At 41.0% G+C, this 22,268-nt stretch overlaps 1 protein-coding gene across 10 annotated transcripts in view; it reads left to right on the top strand.

Annotated features, from left to right (window-relative positions):
- Positions 1-22,268, top strand: part of LOC115397477 (RNA-binding motif, single-stranded-interacting protein 3-like) — a 135,156-nt gene that overhangs the window by 92,897 nt on the left and 19,991 nt on the right. For all 10 annotated transcript variants that reach the window (XM_030103822.1, XM_030103825.1, XM_030103824.1 and 7 more), the window contains 3 exons: positions 10,465-10,622; positions 11,304-11,383; positions 21,858-21,964. In XM_030103822.1, coding sequence (XP_029959682.1) covers positions 10,465-10,622; positions 11,304-11,383; positions 21,858-21,964 — 345 coding nt within the window. The remainder of the gene's footprint in view (positions 1-10,464; positions 10,623-11,303; positions 11,384-21,857; positions 21,965-22,268) is intronic.

Here is a 22,268-nt window from a genome sequence, read left to right as displayed (position 1 = left end):
CTCGGGTGGCAGTCGAACAGACCAATGATTTAGATGTGTTTTTGTGCTGTACTCTACTTAAATACCACTGATGAAAAGTAAGAAATCAAAGCTAGAAATGTAAGAAACACTGTAAATGTCTTTCTTTTGAGTGCAGCGGGGTCAGTCACTGTTACCCCTCACAGATTAATTCACACAAATGCTCACTTGACCTTGCTGGTTTGAGAGAGAGAGGGAGGGAGCGATACAGAGAGAGAGCGAGAGCTGTGTAGTCAGAACCGCAGAGTTGATGAAAAAGGTCTTTTATTGAAGTGTAAACGAGTCTTCCTCTCCTCCAGGACTTTATAGCCAAGGCCAGCAGAAGGTGTGGGTGGACATGGACAACTTCACTTTAGCAAACCTTCCCGCTTGAGTATTATTTCACAAGTGCTGCAAGTGGTAAATGTCCTTGAATGATATGGGATTCTCTTTTTTTTTTTTTTTTTTTTTTCCGCAGTGCAAATAAGGCGACATTAGGGTTGCAGCTTTCACGCCAACATTTATTATAAGAACACTTAAAGTGGCTTTTAGTTGGAGTAAATTTGGAAAATCTGTAATTAGTCATACGACACAGTGTGTTTGATTTCTCAACAGTCATCACCAAAATCTTGAAAGGCATTTGGATCAGCAGAAAGTTTTCGTTGGCTGTAGTTTCCCTGTACGAGTCTTCAAACAACAGTTTTCCCATGCACGACACCTCTTGGCACTCTCACATGTAATATGACACAATGGGAAAGACACCAACTTTGCTCAGAAGTCAAATGCTTCTTTCTTTCTTCTGAGCTGATGTGATTCTTGTGTCTGAGCCAGGGCTTCATGTTTTAATCACTGCAGTGCCAAGAGCACAAACCTACTCCTCCCTTGCACTTTTCAAGAACTTTTTTAATTTTGTAGTTTCCTTTTAATTTGTTTTCTCTCTGGCTGTGGCGCTTAACTTCATTTCCCGATGATTTGTCTGAGGACAAGCCACATGCCATTAGTGTGGAGGAAAAAAATGGGAAGCGAAAAAACCTGCTTTCAATAAGTTTGTCTCAAAACTTTCTTTATTAATTCTCTCTTCCCTTATCCGAGAAAGCGCTTCCTCAACGATAATCCAGCCGGCTCCCTGGTTTATTGCATTTCTGTAATGAAATGCGCCGTTCCAGACAGACAGACGGCAGACAGACAGTTTGTATTGTTTCTATTTGATAGATATGTGTCAGTAATGTGTTATTTGTATTATTATTGGTAGTAGTAATAGTAGTAGTCATAGTAGTAATACTGTTATTGTATTGGTATTATTTTGCCAGTTTATCCAGCGGTTGCTATTTAGCCATGTGTGTTAATCCTGGGAGTACTGTTTTCAGTCTTCTTTTGAAAAAATGATGAAGGCTAAGTTAGAATATCGCAGTATTTTTTCTTCTGGCTTCCAAAACTTCCTGAATCTAAACTACTAAATCACCATCAATCAGTTTTAAAGCTTTGGATCATGTTGATATTGTCATATCTGTTATGTCTCTATCACTTCTTTCTACTACAAATGCCTTAGCTTTTTTGTTGTTGTTGTTGTTTTGTTTTTTTTGTTTTTTTTTTTTGCAAACTGAGAATTGAGTTCATGTGCCTCTGTATAATTCCATTTTATGCAGCCATTGCACTTGACAAATAAACCATTCCCTTTTACTGTTATTACCAATATCACTTCTTTCATTTCCCTTTACCCTTCACTCCCATCCACATAACTGCAGCCTGGATCGTCTTTAGCAAGTGTGACACCTCTGTGTGTGTGTGTTTGTTTGTCTTTATGCATGTTTGCATGCATATCTCTGTCATTAATGAGTCCCTCTGAACTGGCATGAAACACACCTCACCATGATGATGCAGCTCCAGAAACACACACACACACACGTCTCTCTCAAAGGTGGGATCAGGGTGTGTACTAGCACAGTCACAGACGACTCCCCCTCCCTCCTCCGCGATTCCAGACTCCATGAATCATTTAAAGCGAGGGTTTCCCTGCAGCAAGCTCTCTCCTCAGGCAAACAGAGTGACACCCGGCTGATGAGGCCTCTCATGACACTCAGACACATTTGTCAGACTCAAAAGATTTGTCTCAAACTCTCTTGCGTCAACAGCAGAGTACACCCAACATCCTTGTTATTCTTCAATAATCAAAAATTGTCTGTTGATGTGAGATTTTATGATTATCTCATCAGACAAGATGATTTTTTTTTGCTGTTTGTTTTGTATTCTGGACAACAGTTCAATTTACCTGGGGAAAAAAATGTGCCTCCAAAATGTACAGGTTCTTCATTCTTTAACCACATATTGTTTTGCAGGCATGTTTTAGAGCGCCATTAAAATGTGCCACCTTAAAAGAAGCTTTTTAAATGTTGAGTCAAAGATATTTTACTTTCGCTTTGTCTCGGGTTAAAGCTTCATTCCCTTCAGCCCCCTTACGGCTGTTGTTGTCTGTCAGATGAGTGTGAATTTGGTTAAGCATAAACACCACAGTTGGAAATGATTGGAAATTATGGCTTGGATGAAAATATCTGGAATCATCCAGTTAATATAAATCAGACACATCAAGTTGTGTGTGAATTTAATGTTGTTTTCTTTGCCAAACTACTCTCTGGATGTTCCGGAGTTGCAATGAAAGAGAAGGAATAGAAAATTTATTCAAGCTTTATTGACCTTTTATAAATGCATGCTCCACTGCGCATAAATTCTGTTTATTTTGTTAACCCATTGAAATCCTTTTCCACATAGACTAAGATCAAGCTAACTCACAAGAGATACACAAACACACATTTAGGTAATAGTTACATAAATATATATTGCCATGTTTGGGTACATGTATTATTCATGCTGTTGAGAAACACATAAAGTCATAACTTGAACATCTGACTCCATTCTGAGAGAAAAATAGGTAATTTATGTGTATGTGAGGTTACGGTGTAGTTGGGGTTAGGGGCACTTTAAGGCACATCATGGTTATTATTTGGGCCACATTCAGGTCCAGATATTGGGCCTGCTTTAGGACTTCTTACAGCTTCTTCTCCATACAGTCTCAGCATAATTGGTTGTTAATTTGAAGTGGGCGTGGCTTATTTGGAAAAGCAGAAAGACTGAAACATGCAGATTTGTAGTGGTTCGTGTTAGCATGCAGTCCGAATTTTCGCCACAGAGGAATTCTGCAGTTTCTTGTGAAGTATGAATTGGCACAAATGCAGAGTATGTAACTTGGTTTGTGTGTGTGTGTACGTGTGTGTGTGTGTGTGTGTGTGTGTGTGTGTCGCCCGCCTCTCTAACATCATTCGTCTGCATTCCAGGTAATTAGACCGGCCAACAGCTGAGTCCCATTAGCCTTGATTACAGCATTCAGCATTAGGGAAGAGAAAAAGGGCTAAAGAGAGGGAAGTGTATGTGTGTGTGTGTGAGAGTATGTTCTCAAGGCATTGCCTCTATAGTGTGTAGGTGTTTGTGTATGTAGTTTGTGTGCATGGCATTTTTTGCTCTGCAGCTGTGCCTTGGCAAAGGTTTGTGCCTTGGAAAGATACGAGGAACTTCTGCATCTGTGTCCATAAACATGTGTTTTGTATTTCATAGCACAACTCTTTAAATTATGTGTGTGTGTGTGTGTGTGTGTGTGTGTGTGTGTGTGTGTGTGTGTGTGTGTGTGTGTGTGTGTGTGTGTGTGTGTGTGTATTGTATTGTATTTTTTTTCTTCTTCTTTTTTAACCGGCTCCTCAGAGTGGAAGCATTTAACAGTCGGCCAAAATTACAATCTTGAACCCAACATGGGTCCCAGGCCTGTTTCTGGTGGATCCTTACAAGATAAGAAATGCAATCGTCCTTCAGCCAGTCTGAGTGCAACATTTGGATTTCAGCCTGGAAACAGATTCAGAGCCATACAAAAAAAAAAGAAGTACAACCACCACAAAGCCACAGGAAATGACAGAACTTCTCCTTGGCTGTTAGAATCCAAGCGCACAGTCGCAAGTTACATTGGTGCGGTCACTTTGAAGAATGCACAACAACATCAACACCAAAACACTGCAGGAGAGATGAAACACCGGAGTCAAACGAGGGGACTGCTCCCTCTGTTTCTGTGCCCTATCAATCACATTTCTTTAGATTTTTTTGAACAAATACTAAGAAACTTAAAAGACGTTTTGATCTTTGTTCAACCAAGGAAAGTTGATTGAATCCATCTATTTAATCAGTCCGTCTGCATGTCCACCTCCGCCTTTTTCTTCACCTCTGTATCTGTTTCTCTCTCTCTCTCTCTCTCGCTCTCTGCTATCTATGTCCAGCCCTCCCCGATGGTCTCAGTGTCTCAAGATGGGGTGATTGATTCCAGCTCTGGACGGCTGGAAGACAAGCAGCCGGCGCACTGGTTTGCAGCCGGGACTGTGCTCCGCTCTGACTCTGTGATGAATTACTGGACTTTTAATACACAGTAGAGACAGTGTGCGTGAAAAATGAGAAAGATGGGATGAGAGGAGAAGAGGCCAAGTTGAAACGATAAATCCATGGGAACGGGAGGACAGTGTGAAAGAGAAATAAAAGACAAGGTTCAGAGGAAAAATAGTCATAAATTAACGATTAACTGAGTATTAACAGCATGTGTGACGATAGCGTGGAAACTGTGTGTCCGTGTGTGTGTGTGTGTGTGTGTGTGTGTCATCTGCATTATCTAGAAAGGCCTTTCTCAGTGCTCCAAGTGACTCATGCAGAGTGTGAAGACAGCGTCAGAAGCCAGAGAGGGAGGGGGAGAAAAAAAAAAAGTTCTGCCCATCATGAAATTGAATTAACTGCAGAAACACAGTCCGTCTCTCACTTAGTCAGGAGTGATGCCATTTCTTTGAATCATCAGGGTTTCTTTTGCCACTTCACTGCCGCTACGCAGTCCCAGAGTGGAAAACAGCTTCCCTGCCTCTGAATACTTTCAGCTGCACCGTCACTCGAAAAGCCTCCGGCCACAATTTTAATGATGCTCGTGAGTTACCTTGATCTTTTAAAGGTTAGCTAAGCTAAATGACCTTTGTAGCCAATTAACCACAGCAAAGACCCGTTGTAGAATTTACAAAGTGCATGGATCAATCTCAGTATTTTCTTCCTCTGATGGAAAAGCTATTTTTCTCGAAGGGACGTGACTACAGTGAACTGATGAAGTCCGTGGACTTTTTTTCTTTGCTTTAAGAAAAATGTAATGTGCAAATATAGAAAAAATAATCTGTGGTTTTTCTGTGCTAAATACTTCAACTGGGATTTTCAAGGAATGCCTTTTACGTGGCTGAAACCTGCAACAGTGCAGCATTGTTCCTTTAATAATACATGCAGGTTGAAAAGCGAAAAGCGACTTGACATGTAGGCGGTGTATTAAGACGTCTGCGGCTGAAAGGACGTGCTGTCCGTGTATTGCCGGCTGAAATGTCATCTTGCAGTGAAATGCCGGGTTTCTGCGCTTTGCCTCGTTCACATGCGTCACATGTTCAGCAGTGACAGCAGGAGCGTCTGAACACCACGACTTCTGTGATTGTACGAACTGACCGGAGACTGAGCGATGAGCTGATCTGTTGATTTCATCAAGCCTCCAGTCGTCATGAAGATGGAGAAAAGTGTATATCTCCATGGCTAATGAAACCCCGGGGATGTCAGGGTTTAGGGTTCATAAAGTATTTATGGTATGTTCATTAAGTATTGATTAAGCCGTTAGAGAGCGTTTAGACACCCAGACAATCATTATGAAAGATTAGAACTTGGCTTGAGGAAGAGGAAGGGATGAAAAGATAGAGAGAAGTGGCCGTGAGAAATAAATGGAAATGAAAGAAAATAAAGACGAGGAAGAGTTGAGGCGGAGGGGAAATAGTAAGCAGGCAAGAATGACGGGAAAAGAATGAGATGGGAGAAGAGGAGAAAAAAAATCTACTCTTTAAATATTAATTAGGCATTCAGATCGTGTTTTAGACAGCAAGGCTACCATTATAGGAGATTATGTTTTAATCTGGTGGAGGAGGGTCAAATAGCAAGGCAGGGAAAGAGGGATGGGGAGAACTTCACATGGAAGGAAGTCAAAATGTAGAACGGATGCGGGCTAAGAAAGGGCAAAAGAGGCAGAAGAATAGATGGATTAAAAGAGGAAATGAGCAGGATTATGTGAAACTAGAAAAGGTTAGAGGAAGGAGTTAATGTCTAATGAATGGAAACTATTTTTCTAATCACACACTGCTGCTCTGCTGAAGTGTTTTGTCCCATCTGAGTCCTGGGCTTTCTTGCACCTGTTGGCATTATTGGAGGCTGCCTTTTCTCTTCTGGCGTTTTGCATTCTACGGGCAGGATCGTGAAGAAATGCTCTGTTCAACTATTATCATTTCATCTCGTATCCATGCAGCCCAGCGCTGCAGGCAGAGGTGGCATTTTTCACAGGTATTTAACCGTTGGTTTGCCCTCGCTTTACCCTCCAGCATTTCAGCAGGTGTTGTTGCATTGTGGAGTAAGCAGGAAGTAACATGATAAGAGGGACAGACCTGGTATAATGATGCAGCAATGAGGTTTAATGGGGCTGAAAACACAGGCTGACTGGCTGGCAGGCCGTCAGGCTGCACAGTCAGGGAGAGGCACAGTTGGTGTGAAGCTGTTTCCAGCTCATGACAGATGTTACAAAGAGAGGGAGTGAGACTGAGAGACAAAGGGAGAGAGGAGAGAGAGAGAGAGAGAGAAAGAAGTGAGTCATTTGCAACATGCAGAGTGAGAGATCACTGTGAAGTAACTTTGTGCAAACAGCAACTTTAAGCAAAGTCAAGTAGAGTTCATTCACATGTGGGTGCTCCGAAGCACTTCGGTTCATTTCTCAGTCGGGCTGCGAGCAAGCTCAAACTGTGTGGAGAGATGCTCTGGCGAGATGCGGTTTGATTCGAGTAACTCAGCTCAGTGCCAGTGTTGATTCTGTACCAGTCTCGCTCTTGATTTCCCTGGATTGAGACAATACAGATGACACAGAGAAAAGCAGGTTTTCTTCAGGCGGGGACAAGAACAGACAGGATAGATGATCCATCGCTGGAGCAGCAGTGGAAAGGGTTATGGCATTTATCTTGTTTGTGCAAATCAGCATTCATTCCCCTTGTTAGAGTCACTGCAAACACTACGGAAAATGTGAGCAGAGACTAAACAGCTGACCCACTTTTTTTTTTGTTTTTTTTTGCAGAGAATGGGCAAACCGCTGTGAGATCTTGTTTAAGACATATCGCCTTTGGATGGAATTACTTTTCAGCCACACTGACCACAAGAAGAGGAAATATTCAGTTTTTAACATTTAATCTTTTATGACTTGCAAACAGGGACAGACTGATCCTGTCACTGTTGCTGCAGCCAGAGTGTAACTCACAGGATCGAGTCTGGAGCTCATTTCTTTGAATGGCGCAAAGTCACAGGCTTTAAAACAGTGGGACAATGACAATAAATGCACTTGGATTCCTCCAGTAATTTCTCCAGTGAATTCCTGTAACTTGATGTGCACTCGTACATTTTCTTGCTTTAACCTTATTAGGTTCAGACAGCAATTCACTGGTAATTCTTCTCTTGGGTGCTTAAATTTTTACCAGCATTTAGCTTCTCTTTCTTATTGTAAAAGATTCTCTCAGTGGTGTAGAAATTCCCTGTTGAACAAAGAGCCATTCACAACGGTGAACCCTATTACTGCTTAAAAACTCTCATTGATAATAGAGAATTTTAATCTAAAGATTCAGTACATCAGTTCCTAGAAATGCTTTGCTATTGTTATATATGTTTTTATATTTCTGAGGATGTTAAAGGGTTCATTATAAAATGGTTGGATATTTTCTGTAGGTTATTCTAATCAAGTTAAAGTTAGAGAGTATCTTCAATTTTTCATAGCTGTATTAAATAATTCTCAACTGCCCAAGACTATATAGTAAAAGGTTTAACTTGGATTGTTTTTTTTTTGTCTTTCCCCCATCTATTTACTAAATTCCCTTTTTGAAACTTGGGGCCACAAGGAGTTTGCCAATGAGTTAACAGCTAGGTACATCTGCTAGAAATAAATCATCATAGTCAATTAACTTAACATGCACTGAACACGCAACAGAACATTCAAGCTCCACTGAGAAAGGCTCCTTAATCCAGAATCAAACCAGTCTAACGGCTCTCCACTCAACTAAGAGGATTCGAACTCTCCCTTCTTGTCGTATCAAACGAGGGGTTTTGTAGATGCATGCCTGAAGCTGATTTTGGGGTTTTGCAATCTAAGTCAGCTAGATTTTAAGCCATGCTCATTTTACTGGACATGTTTGCCTTTAGTTTCCCTGGACAGTTTTTCCTCTTTAAGCTGAATCAGAGGGATAGCAGCATAAAAACAAAATCTTTGGGACAAAAAAAAAGATACTTGATGACTCGGCCTCAGGTTATCTTGAGATTAAATTTCCATTTCCAACACAGATTTGAATTTAGTCCCACTTGAAACTACCCTGAACATGAGGAGCACGCTCTGCCGGAAAAAAAACCTGTTTCAATGTCCACGTCGCCAACTTGACTCTTGCCTTAAGACAAACTTCAAACACCGATGCTATAATGTAAACATTTTAATAAGCTGTGTCGTTAAGCTATGATTTACCCACGTCCGAAGCAATTAGAAGTCTGAGTACAGTGACGTAGCTGTTTGGAGGGGGGCCTGTGAAACGAGGCTAAGACCAATGGCAGATTTCACAGCTGTTACACACTACGGCTTTGATGTTTTTGCTTTGGTCAATCAATGCTTGCGTAAAAGCGAGCGCCCACAAACATGTGGCGAAAGATTACGTCCGAAGCCAGTTGTCATTTCTGGGAATACAGGCAGTCTCTATCTCGGACTCTCTGCCAAAGGAAAATCCGTGCTGACGAGAAGAGATACTCAGAGTTAAGGGAAAAAAAGGGTAAAATATTTCTGACTTTTTCGCTGGAGCTGTTCTGCTCATTGTGAGTCACTGATTACAGAGATGGCTTTGGTCACAGTCTGCCAGCCTTGGAACTCCCACTCTACAAGCATCTCTGGAGCATGCGGAGGAAAATCCTCCATGCATAAAGGAAATATTTAGGTTTGAGATGAGTCCCAACAGGGCAGATGTTTTTTGACATAAAGACCCACAATGCATGTATATTGTTTTTTTCCCTCCTGACACTTGTTGGACACAAACATCTGATCTGGGCAGTACGGTATGTTACAAACTCTATACTGCATTTCTTCAAACGAGAAGAGTGCAAACGGATCGATGAAAAGCGGCCAAACTTGCAGTTTATTGTGATCATATTTTGGGGGCACCGATCAGTGATCCATCCATCCTCTGCAACTGCTTCGTTCTTGGTTTGCAAGGAGCTGCAGCCAGTCTTATCCGACACAAGGGGAAAGTTATTGTTTATCCTCAGCAGATCAACAGTCGATTACAGGGTTAACAGAGAGACAAGCATGTGTTTAGATTGTGGGAACAAAGCGGTACCATGAGGAAGCCCTTCAGACACAGTGAGAACACGTAAACCCCACTTTTATAAAGGTGTTCCTGCGGCCACTGAACATGAGGATATGCAAAGAAATGCCGAACAAATTAATATTGTTACAGTGCAGAGGGGAGAAACAGCTATAAACTCTTTTTAACCGGCACAGGATCGTTTATGGAATCAGCTCAGGCACTCCGGGAAACTCTGTAACCAGACAGATTTCATAAAATTTGGCATGAACGGCTTGAAATCATGTTGTTTTAATTTACACAACACGCATGTAACCTTGGTTTTTTAATTTTTTTTTCTCTGTAGCACATTTCTGTAAAAGAGCACCCTCCGTCAAACCCTCTCCTCCACATCCATGCCTTTTTAATTTGCAAACACCACACACAGGCTTTGGTCTCCTGCAGAGTATCATTTCAATGGAGTGCTGCCAAACAGAGCAAAAATAATTGAAGTATACAAGTCTAACTAACTGAGAGGCGCACAAGGAGGAGGTTCCCTCATTCCTGTGGAAGAATTTAATGCAACTCTGTTAACGTCTCAGAATCCAGAGGGGGTTTCCTTATTGCTTCAGGGGTTGTGAGCATGCAGCCAGGGCGCTGGCTTTTCAGGGAAATGTTTATTCCTCTTTAGAGGAACATGCACCTCCTGAGTTAAATTCATAAATATGGAACTAAACCGCTTCACCTTTAATGCATTTACTGCAGGAAAAACATCTTTTAGTTAAGGGTTACAGTCAAGTCTTTTCTGTTTTTTTATTTTTTTGCTGTACCCTTCTTCACCTTCAGTGCATATGACTCTCTTGTGTATCCAGTAACATTCTTATGAACACCAAGAGTTGCACAACTTTTTTTTCACACACAATTGATTTCAACATTTATGAGGCACAATTGCTAAACTCTCCCAAACTACAATAACTTATGCAATCCTTCTGTCTCATGATTGCTTCCTCTGTCATCTGTCCCTCTACAGCAACAGGAGCAAGACCCCACCAACCTTTACATATCCAACCTGCCCGTGTCCATGGACGAGCAGGAGCTGGAGAACATGCTGAAGCCTTTTGGTCACGTCATTTCCACACGGATACTGAGGGACGCCAATGGCCTGAGCAGGGGAGTCGGCTTCGCCAGGTAGACACGCAGAGACAAATAGTGCAGTGCCAATGTTACACAATGTTTTTCTCTGCCTTTTATGAAGGAATTCAGGCTCTAATAACACATCTCCACATTGCGCTGTCTTTGGCCCCCTCAACTTCTGTGTGTGCGTGTGTGTGTGTGGTGTCTGTTACAGCGTAGAGCGTGCCGGTGATTAAAATGCAGTCGGGCCTCCATTCAGGGTCACTGACTATATGAAGAAAGCCCAAGACCCACGCAGAGATGTGCATGCTCACATCACATGCACATACAGTCTCAGACGCTGTGTTTCTCTTCTACATACACACACACACTGGCACGCTGGCTTTTGCTTGCCAAGCAGGCAATTAGTCATTGAGCTGTGATTGGGTGAGCAGAGCTGAATAGGGGCAGACAAAGAGGACATGACACACAACAGATCAGACTGAATGGAGCTTTTAAACTGGGACAAAGGAGAGGAAACCCTATTGAAAACACTGAGACACACACACACACACACACACACAGAATGAGAGAGACCCAAGGCATTTTGCTCCAGCAGCGAAGCACAGATGTATAAGCAGACATTTATGTATTAATTTTACTGCAAATGATCATTCATGCAGCACTGTGACTTTAACAAACTGCTGTTTGTTCAAGATTGTTCTGAATCATCACCTTGGTCTGTTTCTGTTCCAGGATGGAGTCAACAGAGAAATGTGACGTGGTGATTCAAAATTTCAACGGGAAATTTTTGAAAACCCCTCCAGGCATGACAGGTATGTGACCATCTTAACTGATGTTCCCTGCTTTACCGCTTGACATTATCCACGCAAAATACAGTTTGCTCTGCGACTTGACAGTTTTGAGGAGTACAGCTCATTTATTTTCATTTTTCTGAAAATTGAAGTTTGCACCTTGTCTTTCTTCCGTAGTATTCCATTAGATGTTAAAAGAAACAACCTTGGTTTCAGGCGAGGGGAAAAATATGCTGTGTGTAACGTCAAACTACGACATCTGGAAAGATTACCTTGTGTTTTCCTAAGGCTCATGGACACCTCATTTTATTTTATTTATGAAGACTTTTACAACCCCTGTTTTTCCTGAATATATCAAATGTTTTGTTGTATCTCAGTCGTGCAATGGGTAACTCGGCCTTTTAGTCTCGAAGCATTTGTCAGCTTTCAAAGCGCTGCAGTGCATTGGTAAAGAGATTGTTTCTGTAACAGTACGATACAGGGACTGAGACACATGCATGGATTATGTGTGCACACAAAGGCAGATGTCCTGCTCAAGCAAATAATCTGTGGCTGGACACTACCCTAAATAAACAACAAAAACATGTCTCCTTGGCAATAAGTATAGGGAAACTGGAAATGAAGACAATGGAGAGAAAGTTGTGGAAACAAAGTGGTAAAAGATTACAGGAGGGGCCAGGTTAGGAGTGAGAGTATCTAAAGGTTATTTCCATTGTGTGTCTTTATTAATCAAACTTATGTCGGTTCTGTGGCTTGATTATATTTAGAAAAAAACAATGCATTGGGCAAAAAGAGTGTAAAACAATCGCATATTTTAAATATTTACAGACGTATCTCATCATCATCTGTGTTTCCAGCTGTTTTTTATCAAAGATATCATCAATCCCAGGGTTAATAAATGCGGTGTAACATATATATGAGGAGAAACTTAACAATATTAATCATAATATCTGAACAACTTTTTGAAGGCAGGAGTATTTTGTTTCCTTCTTATTAGGCTACCCACACTTCAAGATCAAACGTATAGATTTAATGCAATTTCAAATTCTGATTCCACAAATTCAATTCTAGGTAATATATTTTGTGCAGCAGTAAATATACCACGGTCGTCTCAAGACACTTTTCCAAAAAAAAGCCTGAACTGTACCCCTGCTTTCTGTTCTCATCATGCTGTTGACCCCCACATTCAAAGACCTGCGTTGTCTGCTCTCTCCTTTTGCATGTCTGTTTTGTTCTGAAACTTGGAGCTTCAAGCCCTCTCAGTACTGTAACACTCTCCCACACACACACACACACACACACACACACACACACACACACACACACACACACACACACACACACACACACACAAAGTGCTTAACTGTTTGGTACATGAAGACAAAATGTGCTGCTCCGCAGCCAGCAGGTCCTGCTGATTTATGTCACTGGTATCCTGTGTCACTGACAGTCTGTGGCATTTCCATGGCTGCTGCCGTGACATTTTGACAGGACTTTGTGCCTCGTCTTGTTGTTAGGCCCCTTATTTACATTTTTGTGTTAAGATTCCTGTTATAGTTTACTCTAGTGTTACTGTATGTGTGCATGTCATTGATTAATGATTAATATCAAGAATTGTCCATCCAGACTGATGTATTGACACACGGCAGCAATTTTTTTTACTCTACACGTAAGTCGGATGCTCGCATTGATCATGTGACCAGAGCTTCCATCAGTCCTCATTAACTGAGCTCCATTGATCCGGAGCTTTCCCTTTTTTTCCGGCTCCGGTTTGTTCACAGAGAGAGAATATCTAGGTTAGACAAACATTTAGCTTTCTGCTTTTCACTTTTTATTGAGGCAGTAATTGAAATGACCTGGTTGTAACAGTCCACTCATTGTAAGTCATCCCAAATGCATTCCGACATTAACATAGGTCTCTGCAGTGCATCCACTGACTGCGAGTTTTTAGAGTAACATGCATTGTAAAAATGTCTTTATGACACACACTTACACATTTTAGTGAGTGGAGCTGTTCAGCCTAATGTGTCATCTCAGTTTGACCTCAGATTTGAGGGAGAGTCGGTGCACTTGTGGCAAACTGTTACCGTCGGCATATAAAGAGCATGTACACTCCAGTTTCCACGTGGCTCAACTTGATATTAAATGTTACTCTTAATGACAGATTCAAAGAATCAGCACCTAAGAAAGAAAGGTGAGGATGAGTGAATGGTGTATCTACAGATAAAATAAGGAATAAAATAGAAATATGTTATTAAGCCCAGATATAACTGCCATTTCATGGACTATATGTGCTGTTGACAAATGATAAATGAAATTATTGACCCTCTGGTCAAGAATTAAGTTTTTATCTTTATTAAGCACATTAGTTAATAAATTATTCATCCTTCATTTTTCTGATCCCTTACCGTCATAAACATGAAATGAATTCTGTGTAATGTTTCTGAGGATGGAGGGGAAACTTGGGAAAAAAAAAAAAAAAGGTTGTGTGAAAAGGTACAAGCATCGAACTGTTGAACTTAGATTGTAATCTGAAAGCATTTTTGTGTACAAATGTTTTTGAGGCACCAAGCTGATCAAAGTGATTCTGTCAAAGTCTGAATGCGACAAAGATTTGGTTCTATCGCTGCGTCATTCGGGAAATTAGAGCAATTAAACTATTAAGTAATTATGTCTTTGCATCAATGCACTTTCCTCCCAGTTGACTCCCGGTTTCCATTTGTACTGCTTCATACTAATGAACTCCTCAATCCTGCTGCTGTTCTCTGGGAATATTCTCAAGTCTTGGTGTCATTTGCAAATCATTTATTTTAACCATCACTGAGTGAGAGACGCAGACAGGAAGTCATCCCAGCAAAGTGCAAACATTATCTGGCCCTCTTTTGTTCTTGCATTCCTTACTATTATTTAGCCTTTTCATGGCAAATAGTTTGTTCCCTTTCATGTGTGACACTTGAGCAAATAATCCTCTGGAGTGCTTACTGTTCTTTCCCAGGGCTCTGGGGTTTTTCGTGCAGGGTACTTTGAACAGAGTAAGTGAGAACAAAAAAAAAAAAAAAAAAGGGTGCATCCTCTTCAGTCCAGCTCATGGATTCTTCATTAAGTCACGTTTGGGGATTGGATAACATTTTCTAACTGAATGATTCCCCGTGTTGTTTGCTAATGGATTTGATTTCATCTTAAATTAAATCTCACCCTTTTGAAGAAAGGGAGCGTTACACGTGTAGGATAGTGTCCTTGTTGTCTTCATTAAAGGATTTTTGCTTTATATAGATATAAAACTAAACATTACAGATGCTTTGTGTGCTTAACTGGGTGCATCTCGGGTAAAATCTGTGTTTAGTCCTCTCCCATATTTTTCATCACCTCCTCTTTCTTCTCCTCCGTCCCTCTCACCAGAACTGAAATAAATATGTTTGTTTGCTCTGCTGGAGTTTCGACAGTTTCTTTGGTGTCCTGCTGCAGTTTGCAGTACCCCACTGATCCAATGACTGGTAGCAGTGTGTGATCCACTCCTCGCAGTGCCAGCCACCCACCCCGTTACCCATAAACATGTCCTGTCACTTAAACATGAAATGCCACAGATAGAAAAATAGCTTTCAGGAAAGCGTGGTGCTTCTTGTTTATTTTTACCCCATTTGCTTCCACCTGTACACTGACACAGTGCTACCAGTCGGTTTCCAGACACCTCTTGAAGTCCTCGCGCCACGGGATGTCACGGTTTGGTTCTGCCCGAGTAATACAAAAATAAAAACAAGCACAGATAGAGGAGAGAAACATTGATCCCACAGGGCAGTGACACTTTGAGTGATATGGTAACCTGGTAAAACAGTTAAGCCGGAGCTAATGAGCACAAATGAATAGTCTTCATTGTGTGAAGAAATGTGTTTCATAGGTCCAATGTGGTTTTTTTCCCTTCACATCAATTACTCACCCTTATCATGTAGGTCTTTGCAACATCTCAGGTTGTTAGATATGACTGAATCCTGTTAAACACACACACGCACAGTGACACAACTGCATACAAACACTACAGGGTCATGCAGCTGATGTTTGACAGACTCTTTATCAGTAGAAATGATTGTTTAACACTAATAGAGCTGAGGTTACAACAGTAGCTGTTTTCTCACTGCAATTCTTTTTGTTAGTGTGGACAGTTTCTTTTTCTTTTTTGTTTTTTCATCATACTTTTCACTTTTTCCTGAGACCCAGGCAATTGTGTAACCGATGGAGCAGCTTGCTCTGAAACTTAAGCAATGACATTGGAATTTCCCACACTCAAACACCAGACCCTTCCTGGTAGCACTCAGGATGATGTGGAAATTACTGGAATAATGTGTGCTTCAGGCTCCAAAGATTGATTATATGCATGACTTCTGCAGTTAGCAATCTTTTTTTTTCCCCCGCTATTTTTGATTTGTATTGAATTTCATGGCGTCGACTGCATGCACCGTTTACTAAAACTGAACATCAATCTGAACTCTCTGGGTATCCAAATATTTGGTGCAGGCAATGTTAATTAACTTGACTTGCCCAAAAGTGAACCATTTCATGGGACGGGCACAGCTGGGCCGAAATTCATCATAAATTCATCACCTTGTGTTACGCAGCCACAAGAGTGAGGACGAGAGCGGCCGAGGTCAAACTGACAATTAAAAATGTCCTTTTTAAAGGACTCTAGTGAAATGCAACTGATTGTAAAAAATGTAACAGAGAAAGCAACTTGAATGATTAATGAGATGCAGCTTCAATACAGGTAATTCCACTTCTGGATGTTTTTTTGGCCACTGCGGCAAAATGTGTTTCCCCATGACGAATATGTACGGTTATTTATCGTTAACGACGATTATTGTTCTCGTTTGCTTCCGTCCTCTGTTGGGGCCGATATGGCTCAGGTGTTGGACTTGGCTGTCCTCCAGTCGGTGATTCGAAACATTCTGTCTGTCTGCAGGTTTCTCTCAAGCACATTGTACGTCATCAGGCTCTCTTGGTGTGCGATTGTGAATGGGTGGATGTGACTAACATCTTCTATACTGCCAAACTGTACTAATCTTTACTGGCAAAAACTCTTAGATCTTAAACTACAATGATATTTTCTTGGTGCGTCGTCCATGTGTAGGTGTGCGGTCGAGTTTGTAATTATAGTTGCAGACGTTTGACACCAGCAGTTACAGGATTAACCCAGAGATCCTGCTGAAAACCTGAACCTGCTCGCTCAGTCGTGGACAAATTGGCAGTTGCTTGAACTCTGCACACCTTACCGATAATTTTTCAAACTCTGGAATTAATTATTTCAAATCATTTGGAGATCTTGTCAAACCCCTCGCCAGACTCATTGGCAGCCACAGCCTTTCTTTTCTCTTTTTTGTAATCATGCCAACCTGTTAAAATCCTTGCATGAGCAACAGACTCTGGTTGTCAGAGATTGAAATAAGACAAGCTCCACCTGTCACTGCACTACTTAAAAAAGTTTCCTATTGCATCTAATCTGGAGAACTGATTCTCTCTTGTTTTTATGACCTTGAATATGTGATAATAAACTTATTTTATTGTATTGTCAAAGGTATTTCAATTTCAAATATATCTTTTTTTTTTATTATTTAATATCTTCTCTGTAGATGATGTTTAAAAGAGGATCAGATGAGTTTCCATCATGTTGAAATTCCACAGTGGCCTGCTGGCTGCACTTTGCTGTTGTTTACCTGTGCAGCCATATTGACTCGGTGTCGCTTCAGTAAAGCAGAAATACCTTCACACACTTTGATTAGCTTCTCGGCATGTTAAAACTTAAGCATGATAGTTGGTGGTCACAAAATATGAAGCTCTGTATGTGAATTTTACATTTCTACCCTTGGTCTTATAATCTTTTTTCAATTAAATTGCAGCCTTAAGCCCTCGGTTAAAACACTTAATCTCCTCTGTGGTTAATGTTATTTTGGCTGAATTGTGAAACACCATGACGGTGTAATCTGGCATGTCAGATTGAAATAATACTAATGGTAATAATAGGATTAATATTAGGATTAAACTGCAGGTATCCAGGAGTATGATAGCAGCGCAGCAAAAAACTAATTTGTCTACAGACTAAATTGAAACAGCAGTTGGTCTAAAAACCTTTTGTGGAAAGGTTCAAATCTCTCCTTTCTACTGTCCACTGGACTCTCACAGCAGGCTGAATTTGAGCCTCTGATACACCGAGACAAGCGAAGCACTCTAACAATATTGATGCATGTGTCTGCGTAGGTGTGTTTGAGCATGTAAACACTGGCCCACAGCGCTTGGCCAGTGTTTAATGTCTGGAGCCATTTTGCAAGCCAAGAGAAAGAGCAACTCGCAGCAGCAATGTTCTGTGTGAATTTGTGGTCATGTAGATTCAGATTTCTTTCAAGAATCATCAGAAAATACTCCAAAGAGACTCTATATTCCCTGCTGCTACTCTGCAGATGTGCGGTGCTTTAACATTTTGGCACATTTTGTGAAAGCTGATGTCAATCTGAGAGATCCCAAGAAAATAAATGAAGGAAAATCAGAAATAATGAAGTCTGTTACTCTATGCAAAGCAGTTTGTTAACATACATCTGCTGCTTAGCTGTTTTTCATTGCTAATTTTAACAATAAAAGGAGTCTTTTTTTCACCCCACTCAATCCCATAAACCACGTTTCTTTCTCTCTTTGTGATAAGACTGGTGAATAAAAATAACCGATTCAATTGGAACCACAGAGGTATCATTTTCATGCAAATACAAAGGACAAAACAATAGTTTCAGATCAGCTGGAGTTTCTGCCGTCTCTGTGTGGTACTTTAGACTCGGCGCAGACACCAAAGTGTCCTGACTTTAAACTTGACAAGTTGTCAGCCGTCGACAGTGCGGCTTTCTCTGTCTGTCACGCCAGTAAAACAAAACGGCAGCAGAACACAGATGCAGCCTTTAAGTCTGTATTGAGAGTGTGTGTCAATCCTCATGTCACATATTTTTTTTTAGAAAGCAGAAATTTCAGCAGCCATCAATGAAGTAAAAATACTTTCCTTTCGTGAGCCTCACTCACATGACGGATAACTCTTTTCTCTGATGTTCTCAAACATGTTTTATTACCATCTGAACTTTTGTTTTCTATAAACTGATTATTATTACCCAGAACTACTTATTTAAAATAACCATCATATTTGCATCGTAGTCACTGTGTGCATCTATACGCTTCATTTAAGACCGTCTACTGAAAAATGTTATCTTGCAGTTTCTCTAAAACTTGCATTGTCTTCGAAATGGAAATATGTGTAGATTTTATTCATGTCTTTTTTGGATTTCTGGTGCCAAATCTGATGAGGTATACCAGCTGCAGAGGACCTGTTTGAGCTTAGTTTAAGTCAGTCAAAGGCTGTGAACTTTGAAGAACGTTACTGTGAAATTTGGTGAAAGAAAATCACTTCGAAACGAATATTCACATTCAACATAAAGATTCTTTTTCCCCTTTCTTCTATCAATGCTGGGTTTTCTTATTGAAAAAAAAAAACATATATATAGTGAAGCTGGTTTTCTTTTACTTTTCTTTTACTTTTTTTAATTCAATTTTTTAATAAAGGGTTGAATAAGAAAGAAAATAGCAGAAGGCTGTAAAGAGCATCAAAAGATCTCAGCATCTTCAGTGGTGTTTGTGTCACCCATTTTTAAGTACGCCAATGAACCACAGTGTTTAGAGTGCCTTCCTCAAGTGGATCCACTTGACCCCTGAAGGTTTCTGCCGTCCATATGTTAGCAGCCCTCTCAGTGCTGAGGTGGGGATTTCATATGACCAGATGATCCTGTTGAAGGTTCAGTGCTTTTCTTTCTTTGGGCCATTTTGCAGTCCTTGTACATCCGGCAAGAGCTGCAATTTTACAGATGTTCTGACCCAGCTGTCAAACTTGCTCAAATCTCCATGCTTGTCCATGTTTTCTGCCTCAAACAGATCAACTTTTAGAGCAAGACATTCACTTGCTGCTTAATATCTGTTTTTTTTCATTGGGACCATGATCCTTTTCATCCCTCCAGTCAAAAATAGCTGATTCTTTCTCTATTTGCTTTAAAGCATCATCAAATCCTTGATTGTTTTTGATTTTGAAGTGGAAAAAACATTCTCTTGACACTCCTTACACGCATGACTTTTTACCTAAAGAATGTGAGTGCGTGAAGGAACTTTCGTTTAAAACAGAGCGATCGGAGTGATTGAGAAAGATGATAAGCAGCGGCAACGAATTATAACAGATCCTTGCTTGTCTGGCCTGTTATTCGGATAGAAATCACGTTAAAGCAGTTTAATGACAAAGTGCCTATAATCACACAGCGCCGTGTTTCTTCATCTGCTTACCTTTGGAGTACCCATCCGGGCCCCAGGCAGTCCACACAGCTCTCATCTCAATCTTTAACTCTGAATGGTTTCCTCCGCCGAGAACACCTCTTCTCATTCTTTTCAGTTTACCGAGATGAAGAAACTGTTTTCTTGAAGTAGGCGAGATAATTGCGTAGTTTATTCTGGCATTCATCATGTGTGAGTCAGTACCAGCGTGATGATACTGCAATTTGTTCACAGCTTTTTTGTGTCTTTTAAGAACGTCTTTATTTCTGCGCTGCACGCAGTGATGAGGGTTTGACTTGCTCTGCAGTGGGAAATCACCGCCAGTTAAAAAAGCACAAGAGAGGCAGCTAATAGCCTCTTTAAAGGCACATCAATATCTCAAATCATGTCACGGTAGGTGTATTTAACAAACATGTGAGAGGCAATGCATAAAAGTTGGTGTCTTATTCAGTTTTGTGGCATCAGGATATGTAGTAAAGATCTTAGATTTTCTCCACTGGAGCTCATGTAAGTGAGGCCATGACATCAGGCTGATCCCACTGTCAGTGTCTCAAAATTCTGAATGCATACGTAGAAAAAGAACATGTAAACTGCACTCAGAAAGACCTCTAAGATCAACTCTGAGTTGAACAAAGGACGTTTCCTGCTGCAGCACTCACCACCATTACTTCTTCAAATTTTTAAGCAAGTCCAGTTTCTTTCATGATCATTTTCAGTGTAATATAACCTTGATGACTGAAAATCAGACGAATTGTAGTTTCATGGCCTGTGCTGGTGTCGATATGCACTTGATGAGTAAGAATGCGAGACAAGAAGTGTTCTTCCCTGAAAAATTCAGTTCAATTTCATTTATAGAGCAGCAGTAGCAACAGAGTCGTCTGGAGACACTTTGACAGAAAAAAAAAAAAAAGAAAGAAGAAGAAGCAACTATTCCACATGAGCAAGCATAAGTGATGGTGGAAGCGAAAACCTCCCATTTAACAAGAAGGAACCTCTGCAGAGCCGGGCTCAGAGGTGGAGGCTGTCTGGCGTTCCGGCCGGGGTTAGAAAGAGAAAGGACGGAGACGGAGAGCAACAAACAAACAAACAAGCTGTCTCCACAAGACAAGGTAATTCACCTGCTGCAGACTTGATGGAGGTGGAGGCACAGATCAGAACCTTCCAGATAAACAAACGGAGTAAAAATTAAGAGCAAAAATTTTAAATCAATTCCAGATTTTACCAATATTTGGGAGATGAATTTCTTCTGCTGGTTCCTGTTTGGACTCTCGCTGCAGCGTTTTGCGCATTAAAAAAATTGTGGGATGCAGAAATGCTATAAAACCACTGCAAATGTGCACCAGAGCTCTCTCCCAGCAGAAACATTCCCTGCTTTGTTTTTGTTCCTCCACAAATCGCACCCTGCTTACTCGCTGGTGTTTGTTGAGTCATGCTGAAGCCCATTGTAAGAATAGAATATAGAAATATGTGTTTTTCATGCTTGATTGAAACTTAATTTTAAAAAAAGTAAATGTATAAAGAACAAGGCTGGTTCTGTCCTCGGGATAATCAGGCCCAGTCGGACTACCGCTCTCCTCTGGGGGAGCCTGTGGGGGTTTTGCACTACAAGCCTATTAGACTGAATTTAGAGTTGGGTGAACTTTTGTGTGGGAGGTTACCTGCAGTTAATCCTGTTTGTAATCAAGCTTTTCTTCTTACTCCGGTCCAGAAAAGAACAATGTTGTCTTTGGAGCAATCACAATCGCAGCGTATTGCCCGCGGGTCGAACTGTGTGGAGTTATTCAGCGTATTAAGTACGCCTGTTTGCTCTGTCTTTTGAGCCTCTCTCGCCATGCTCTGATGATTAGCCACTGGCTCCGTTCCTCTGTCCACGCAGCAGTTGTGGGAGTCGTAGAGATGGCGCGATAGCTGCTGTTGTTTAGATGTTTGGATTAAGGGCGGAAGAGATAAACGTAAGATCTGAAGTGCTACTTTCAAGTCCACCTGATTTATGTTATGTTTTTGTTTGAGCCCCAGCATCGCGCTTCATCTTTAAATCTAATCTTGGCGATGTAACTCTTCACCTAATGTATGAAAATTTCACATTCCCCTGCTATTTAGAGGATTAATCCATCTTTGTGTTTGTCCTTCTCTCTCTCTCTCTCACTCTCTCTCTCTGTAGCTCCTGCAGAGCCTTTACTGTGCAAGTTTGCTGATGGAGGACAGAAGAAAAGGCAGACGCAGGTCAAATATCCCCAGAATGGCCGACCGTGGACACGGGAAGGAGAGGTGAGGCTTAAAAGCTTATTTAATCATCAGAGATGCTAACCACCAGCCTTCAAATCATTCCGTTTTCCCACCCACTGCTGCTTTTGCTTTTCTTTAAACACCGAGAAAGAGAAATTGTAAACCGTGTTCTGTAATCAGTCGGTGACAACATAATCCTTTATACTCTCGATGAAGAAACTTTTCTGGGCAAACAGAATGAGTACATCAAGTGTGCAGAGAGGACATTCAGGAGGACACAGGAAACATTACTCATCCTTTTCATCATGTTATAAATGGAGCCGATGCTCCCTTTAACACTGGTTTC

This window comes from Salarias fasciatus, chromosome 11, assembly GCF_902148845.1.
Source record: "Salarias fasciatus chromosome 11, fSalaFa1.1, whole genome shotgun sequence".
NCBI lineage: Eukaryota > Metazoa > Chordata > Actinopteri > Blenniiformes > Blenniidae > Salarias > Salarias fasciatus.
The sequence above is the reverse complement of the archived record's forward strand: the minus strand, read 5'-3'. Positions and strand labels throughout refer to the sequence as shown.